The sequence below is a fragment of the Neomonachus schauinslandi genome, chromosome 9 (assembly GCF_002201575.2).
Source record: "Neomonachus schauinslandi chromosome 9, ASM220157v2, whole genome shotgun sequence".
Taxonomy (NCBI): Eukaryota; Metazoa; Chordata; class Mammalia; order Carnivora; family Phocidae; genus Neomonachus; species Neomonachus schauinslandi.
In genome coordinates, this window is record NC_058411.1 from 73799770 (window position 1) to 73808717 (window position 8948).

General features: G+C 39.1%; 1 protein-coding gene across 1 annotated transcript; it reads left to right on the plus strand.

The window, feature by feature from the left end:
- The first annotated feature begins 2187 nt into the window (after window positions 1–2187).
- LOC110585359 (olfactory receptor 4N2) lies at window positions 2188–3199 on the plus strand. The gene has a single exon (XM_021695570.1). The coding sequence runs from the start codon at window positions 2222–2224 to the stop codon at window positions 3197–3199; it is 978 nt and encodes a 325-aa protein (XP_021551245.1). The 5' UTR covers window positions 2188–2221.
- Window positions 3200–8948: the final 5749 nt, after the last annotated feature.

Consider the following 8948-nt stretch of genomic DNA (forward strand, 5'->3'; position numbering starts at 1 on the left):
TTGTGATGCCTCCAGTTTTGGTTCTTTTTCAACATTACTTTGGCTATTCAGGGTCTTTTCTGGTTCCATATAAATTTTAGGATTGTTTGTTCTAACCCTGTGAAAAATGTTGAGGGTATTTTGATAGGGATTGCATTGAATGTGTAGATTGCTTTGGGTAACATAGGTAAAATTTTGTGTAGGTCCACTTTCCCTGTGTGTGTGTGTGTGTGTGTGGTGTTTGTGTATATGTATACTGTGTATATATACTGATTGATATGTTGAATATGACTCATAAATTCCACCTTTGGCTGCAAGTAATACAATGGAAACCTGTATATTATCTACTCAATTAGCTCCAGAGATATTTAAAACAGATATTTTTAATGTTTCCTAAAATATGTATCCTAACAATGCACTATATAGATTTACTGTTTTGTTTTGTTTTTTGGCTTTTTTGTTTCTCTCCACTTCTTTCTTACCCTCACCCTTGTCTCTTCTAGTCTTTCTTTCTAATTACTGACCCATTAGCATTTTCTGGCAAAGATTTCCCCTTTTTTGGCACCCCATATTTCACAGAACTTACTTAAAGCAACTGTGCTATTTAGTTAAATAGTATAGGGGAGCACTGGTACATACCACATTATATTTTTCTGTAGATTAGCAATTTTCAAACTTTAAGAACATTTCATATCTGTGACAAAATTTTTTGAACATGTACCTTAAGTATATGCAATTTATTTATAAAGTACATATATACTATTATACCAATATGTAAATACCAAAAGTAGCATTTTGAAAAGAAAATTAAAATGCAATATGTACATATATACATAATTATATACATGTAATATACATATACTATTTTCTGTTCACTCCTCAATGAATCCTCATGTGTCCCTTCTGAAATGAGCACACCTCACTAAACAGCCTGAGCCTTGAGTCTGGATTTTCCCTATAATAACTTAGACAAGGTTCATCTTCTAATTCTAGGCTCTATAAAGATGTGATTTTTAGACTAGCAATATTATTTTTATTTAAGTAAACAAAAAAAATCCACTGATTAAAGCTGTGTTAGTAATTTCTTTATTTAAATGAAATAGAACACACTTGCATTCTTCTACTACTTGTCAATCAGAACAAAAGAGAAAACTCATTCTAAACTTAGGTGACCACAGTAGCCTTAATTTTATTATCTTTGAAAGGAATTTACTAGACTATAGGATCTTTATTGTTACTTCTAACTGTTCTATGCTATGATTTTATGCATTGACATAACTAATTTTTAAAAATATTATATGGCAAATTTTGTATTGTAGCATATTGTTTGTTGAAAGGCTTAAAGGCTCTCCTCCCTTGGATGTTATACTGGTATCAAAGAAAGGAGGAGACTGGGAGTATATAAGAAGTGTTAATTAATCAAGATGAACAACGTATGGAGTGGCTACATAAGTGGTATTTAACTAGGAATATAGCTAGGAGATTGCCTCTAAGTTACGTGGAAAGTGGAGTTATTATTGGGATCGTGATGATCAGTTTGGAGTCAGGGTAATAGAAGGACACCAGACCAGAGGAGGGTAATAAGAGAATTAATAAGAGAATACAGAGGACAAGGCAGACAGTGAGCAGGTGGGAACTGCGAATTCCACAGGAACAGAAAAAAAAGGAAATACTTAGGAAAAAATTGGACTTGGTGAATGAAAAGAGGTGTAATTTCAAGAAAATAGTTAAGTCTCAAGCACAGTACAACCATAAAAATGCAAAGATCTTAATAATTGGAGTTATGTTGTATCTCAATTAGGAAACTTCTCATATGACTTAGGAAGGTAGCAATCCCAACATGCAGGATGCCAGATTCTTAAAGTAGAGAGCAGTTCTATAGAAGCTCATGGTTGGATGGGAATAAGAATTGTGGTATGAAAACAGTATTTTTGTTTGTTTGCTTGCTGTAAGTCTGGAGTTAACAAAAAGTTTGGAGTTTACCCAGGATGTTGGTGAGGGTTGAGACATGTTAATTTTAGCTGATGTGACAAATATGTCAATTTTTTTTTATAGAGAGAGGGGGAGGAAGGGGCAGAGGGAGAATCTTAAGCAGGCTCCATGTCCAATGAAGAGCCGGACTCGGGGCTCAACCTTACAACCCTGAGATCATGACCTGAGCCAATATCAAGAGTCGGATGCTTAACTGACTGAGCCCCCAGATATGTCAAATATTTTTAGTTGGAGAAGAATGAGGTTCTAGATGGAAGAAACAATAATAACAACTCTGCTTCTTGATGTACTGCAGGCAGAGGACATGGAAAATGACAACAGAACAGTGGTGAAAGAATTCATCCTTCTTGGTCTGACCCAGTCTCGAGATACTCAGCTCCTGGTCTTTGTGCTAGTTTTAATTTTCTATCTCATCATCCTCCCTGGAAATTTCCTCATCATCCTTACCATCAGATCAGACCCTGGCCTCACAGCCCCACTCTACTTTTTTTTGGGCAACTTAGCCTTCCTGGATGCATCCTATTCCTTCATTGTAGCTCCCAGGATGCTGGTGGACTTTGTTTCTGAGAAGAAGATAATCTCCTATAGGGGTTGCATCACTCAGCTCTTTTTCTTGCACTTCCTTGGGGGAGGGGAAGGATTACTCCTTGTTGTGATGGCCTTTGACCGCTACATTGCCATCTGTTGGCCTTTACACTATTCAACTGTCATGAACCCTAGAGTTTGCTATGCCTTGCTACTGGCTCTGTGGCTTGGAGGATTTATCCACTCCATTATCCAGGTGGCCCTCATCCTCCGTTTGCCCTTCTGTGGCCCAAACCAACTGGATAACTTCTTCTGTGATGTACCACAGGTCATCAAGCTAGCCTGCACAGACACTTTTGTGGTGGAGCTTCTGATGGTCTTCAACAGTGGTCTGATGACCCTTCTGTGCTTCCTGGGCCTTCTGGCTTCCTATGCAGTCATCCTCTGCCGTGTACATGGGTCTTCCTCTGAGGGGAAGAGCAAGGCTGTTTCCACATGCACCACCCATATCATTGTTATATTTCTCATGTTTGGGCCTGGCATCTTCATCTATACTCGCCCCTTCAGAGCCTTCCCAGCTGACAAGGTGGTTTCTCTTTTTCACACAGTGATCTTTCCTTTGTTGAATCCTGTGATTTATACCCTTCGCAACCAGGAAGTAAAAGCTTCTATGAGGAAGCTGTTTAATCAGCACATAGCCTAATTAAAGGGAAAAAAGAGAATAAAAAAAATCAAGACCAGAGAATTTTATCTGAAATTAATTTATCCATTTCCAAATACTGCATTTATTGAACATTTTTGTCAGGACTATTTTAGGCACTGGGAGAAAGAGGTATTGAGACAGGTAAAGTCACTGCTCTCCTAAAGGTACAGTCTAGTGGGACTACACAGCCATTAAAGATAGAAAATGAACAGAATGGTTTCAGGAAGAGATATAGAAACTAAAAGAAAAGCAAAAGTATAGACAGATATATAGATAGATGAGTTAGAGAGTGTGGGGTGAGGGTAATAAGTTTACTTTCCATCTTTAACTAGGGTGCTCTTGTGGATGTGACATTTTGGCTGATAACTAGGTGAACTAAACAGTCAACCACGCAAACATCTGGAGGCAGAGCATTCTAGACAGAGGAAATAGGTAGTGCAAAAACCTGAAGATGGTAATTGGTAAATTTGAAGAATACAACAAAGTTCAAATTGACTGAGGTATAATAAGTGAATATGAAAAAGATTAGAGTTGAATATACCAGGTAATCCAACACACATTGAGTCTATGAAGTGAATATAAGAGTTTGATTTTTTTTTTTTTGTAATTATAATAAGAAACCATTCTAAGGCTTTGAGCAGCAGAATGATTTCTCACATGCAGTTTTATAAATGTCTTAGGGCTGTAAACTCAAGATTCTGTGCAGATACCAAGAGTTAAAAATTATCATTAAGAGGGAAATATTATATTTTGAAAGAAATTAAGCTGCCAAATTTTTTCCGTAATTAGATGAAGACCAAAAAAAAGCTGGTTATTTTCTTTAAAAAATATTTTTTGAGTATAGTTGTTACACAATGTTAGATTAGTTTCAGGTGTACAACACAGCGTTTTAACATCTATATATGTTATACTACGTTCAACAGAAGTGTAGCTACTGTCTGTCACCACACAACACTATTACAATACCATTGACTATGTTCCCCATGCTGTATCTTTTATTCCCTTGACTTATTCTTCCATAATTGGAAGCCTGTATTTCCTGTTCCCTTCACCCATTTTCCCCATCCTGCCATTGCCCTCCCCTCTGGCAACCATAGGTTTGTTCTCTGTATTTAGAAGTCTGATTCTGTTTTTGTGTCTTTGTTTATTATTTGCTTTATTTTAGTTTCCACATATAAGTGAAATCATATGGTATTTGTCTTTCTCTGACTTTTTTTTTTACTTATTTATTTAAATTCCAGTTAGTTAACATACAGTGTAATGTTAGTTTCAGGTGTACAATATAGTGATTCAACACTTACATAAAACACCCAGTGCTCATCACAAGTGCCCTCCTTAATCCCCATTACCTATTTAAACCATCCTTCTATCCACCTCCCTTTTGATAATCATCAGTTTTCCTCTATAGTTAAGAGTCTGTTTCTTGGTTTGCCTCTCTCTTTTTTCCCCTTTGCTCACTTGTTTTGATTATCAAATTCTACATATGAGTGAAATAATATTGTATTTGTCTTTCTCTGACTTATTTACCCAAAGAATACAAAAATACTAATACAAAGGGATACATGCACCCAATGTTTATAGCAGAATTATCTACAATAGCCAAATTATGGAAAAAGTCCAAGTGTCCATCAGCTGATGAATGAATAAAGAAGATGTGGTATAGATATATACAATGGAATATTACTCAGCCATAAAAAAGAATGTAATCTTTCCATTTGTAATGACATGGATAGACCTAGAGTGCATTATGCTAAGCAAAATAAGTCTATTTTACTTAGCATAATACACTCTAGATCCATCCATGTTGTCACAAATGGCAAGATTTTATCCTTCTTTATGGCTGTGTAATATACCATTGTATATATCTACACCACATCTTTTTTATACATTTAACTATTGATGGGCACTTGGGTTGCTTCCATATCTTGGCTATTGTAAGTAATGCTACAATAAACATAGTGGTGCCCGTATTTTTCAAATTGGAGTTTCATTTTCTTTGGTTAAATACCCAGTAGTGGAATTACTGGATCATATGGTAATTCTATTTTTAATTTTTTAAGGGACCTCTGTAGTGTTTTCCAATAGGGCACGAGAGTTCCCTTTTCTCCGTATCTTCACTAAAACTTATTTCTTCCCTTTTTCATTCTAGCCATTTTGACATGCGTGAGGTGATATCAGATTGTGGTTTTGATTTGCATTTCCCTGGTGATTGGTGATGCTAAGCATCTCTTCATGTCTGTTGGCCAACTGTCTTCTTTGGGAAAATGTCTATTTAAGTTCTCCGCCCATTTTTTTTTTAATTGGATTATTTGGGTTGCTTTTTTTTTTTTTTTTGGTATTGAGTTGAATTAAGTTCTTTATATATCTTGGACACTAATTCCTTATCAGATATATCATTTGTAAATATCTTCTCCCATTTAGTAGGTTGCCTTTTTGTTTTATTGATGGTTTCCTTCACTGTGCAGAAGCTTTTTATTTTGATGTAGTCCCAATAGTTGATGTGTGCTTTTGTTTCCTTTGCTTATGGAGATATATCTAGAAAAATATTGCTACAGCCAATGTCAAAGAGATTACTGCCTATGTTCTCTTCTAGGAATTTTATGGTTTCAAGTTTCACATTTAGGTCTTTAATCCACTTTGAGCTTATTTTTGCTAATGGTGTAAGAAAGTGGTCCAGTTTCATTCTTTTGCATGTAGCTGTTCAGTTTTCCCATCACCATATTTGTTGAAGAGACTATATTTTCTTCATTGTATATTCTTTTTTTTTTTTTTTAAGATTTTATTTATTTATTTGAGAGAGAGAGAATGAGAGAGAGAGAGCACACGAGAAGGGGGAGGGTCAGAGGGAGAAGCAGACTCCCCACTGAGCAGGGAGCCCGATGCGGGACTCGATCCCGGGACTCCAGGATCATGACCTGAGCCGAAGGCAGTCGCTTAACCAACTGAGCCACCCAGGCGCCCCTTCATTGTATATTCTTGCTTCCTTTGTCATAGAGTAATTGACCATGTAAGCATGGCTTTATTTCTGGGCTCTCTATCCTGTCCTATTAATCTGTGTGTCTCTTTTGTGGCACTACCATTCTGTTTTGATGACCACTTTGTAGTATATTATCTTGAAATCTGGAATTGGATACCTCCAGCTTTATTCTTCATTTTCAAGACTGCTTTGGCTATTTGGGATCTTAGATGGTTTCATACAAATTTTAGTATTATTTATTCTCATTCTTTGAAAAGTGGTGTTGATATTTTGATAGGGATTGAATGGAATCTGTAGATTGTATTGGGTAGTATGGGCATTGTAACATTAATTCTTCCAATCCATGAGCATGGTATATCTTTCCATTTTTTTGTGTTATCTTCAAAATCTTTATCAATATTTTATAGTTTTCAGAGTAAAGTTCTTTCGCCTCCTCGATTAAGTTTTTTACTAGGGATTTTATTCCTTTTGGTGCAATTGTAAATAGAATTATTTTCTTAATTTCTTTTTCTGCTACTTTGTTATTAGTGTATAAAAACACAAGCAATTTCTGTGTTGTATACTGCAACTTTACTGAATTAACTTATCAGTTCCAGTACTTTTTTGATGGAGTCTTTAGGGTTTTTTATGTATAGTATCATGTCATCTGCAAATAGTGACAGCTTAACTTCTTCCTACCGATATGGATGACTTTTTTCCCCCCTCTGATTGCTGTGGCTAGACTTCCAATACTATGTTAAATAAAAATGGTGATAATGGATATCCTTCTCTTTTCTCCTTCTGGGACCTCTATAATGTTAATGCTTGTTTCCTTGATGTTGTTCAAGAGATCCCTTAACCTATCCTCATTTTATTTTAAAAAATTCTTTTCCGCTGTTCACCTTGGGTGCTTTCCATTACCTTGTCTTCTAGATCACTGATCTGTACTTCTGCATCCACTAATGCATTGCTGATTCCCTCTAGTGTTTTTATTTCAGTTACTGTGTTCTTCAACTCTGATTGGTTCTTTTCTATATTTTCTATCTTTTTGTTGAACATCTCACTGAGTTCTTCTACTCCAGCCTGGTGAGCATCTTTAAGATCATAACTTTAAACTCTCATTAAGCATATTGTTTATCTGCTTGTCATTTAGTTATTTTTCTGAGTTTTTTTCTTGTTTTTTCTTTTAGAGCTTATTTCTCTGTCTCCCCATTTTGCTTGACTTTCTATGTTTGTTTCTATGGATTAGGTAGAACCGCTAAATCTTTCAATCTTAAAGGAAGGTCTTATGTATGGTTGTACCCTATGTAGATTGTGTGTGTGTGGTGACTTTCACTGGATGGCAGGAGCTGTGGCTGGTATGGGCTGGGGGCTGTGGGGCATTCTGTGCTGGATCTGCTCTGGTGGGATGGCCAATGTTGAAGTAGGCTTGGGCTGGAGTGGCCCTGAGACTCTCCAGAGAGTGGGTGCCCTGGAAGGACAGCAGAAGCTGAAGGGGTTGAAAGCTGAGGGGTCTCAGGGCTATGTACTGTAAGTAAGCCATGGGAAGACAGTTAAAGCTAAAGTAGGTGCAGGCCAGTGTTAATGGTACCTGGGCTCTCCACGCAGCAGGTGCTCTGGCAGGAAAGCTAAAACTGAAGTGGGCGCAGGCTGGGTGGTTGGAGGGTAGGGGTCCTGGGGACACCCTGGCAGATAAAGCTGGGGTGGGTGCAAGCCAGGGAGTCCTAGGGTTCTATGTGCAGAGGGCACCCTGACAGCTGAAATTGAAGTAGGTATAAGCTAGGGTGTCCTGGGGTGCTCTGTGCTCTCTAGCAGAGCAGCTAGAGCTAAGGCAGTGTGCAGGCTGGGAGGTCCTAGGGCTCTCCATGCAGATAGCACTATGGCAGGACAGTTGAAGTTGAATTGGGTGCAAGCCTGGAGACCCCAGTGCTCTCCATGCAGAGGGTGCCCTGGTAGGATTACTAAGCTGAAGTGGACATGGGCTGCTATGGTCCCTGGGCTCTCCACACAGAAGGTGCACTGCCAGGATAACTGAAAATGAAGTGGGTGCAAGTGGGGGTATCCTGGTGCTCTGTGCATATAGGGCACCTTGGCAGGACAGCTGAAGCTGAAGGGAGTGTAAACTAAGATGTTCCAGGACTTTCTACACAAAGGTGCCCCAGTGGGGTGGCTGGAGCCGAGGTAGAGTGCAGGCTGGGGGTTCTGCAGCACTCTGCACTGGCAGGACAGCTAAAGCTGGAATGGGTATGGGCTAGTGTGTTCCCTGGGCTTTTCAAAGTGTACCCTGACAGGACAGTTGAAGTCTATGTGAGCCAGGGCATCCCTGGGTGCTCAATGCAGGGGGTGTCCTGGTGGGATGCCTGGAACTGATGTAGGCACAAGCTGGGGGTCCTGGGGTACTCTACACAGGGGGCACCTTGGCAGGGCCACTGGAGCCAAAGTGGCATCATCAGCTGGGAGGTCCTAGAGCATCCTGTACCAGGGATGCCCTAGCAAGCTGGCTGAGGCCAAAGTGGTGTAGGCATGGAGTGTTCTAGGGTGCTTTGTCCCTGTGTTACCTTGGTGCAAAGGCTGGAGCTGTAGTGAGTGCTGATCAGGGATGTTAGTGTGTACTAACCTGTGGCCACCTTGGTGGGACAGTTGGGGCTGGTATGGGCTAGGGGACCCAGTGCTTGCTAAGTGCTTAGGGTATCTAGACCCTGCTCCAGTTCAAATTATTAAGGCAGAGGCGGAGTTCAAAGGATGGCTCTCACCAGCCCCTCTGACTTGCAGAGTTCCAGCAGTCCCCCTGCC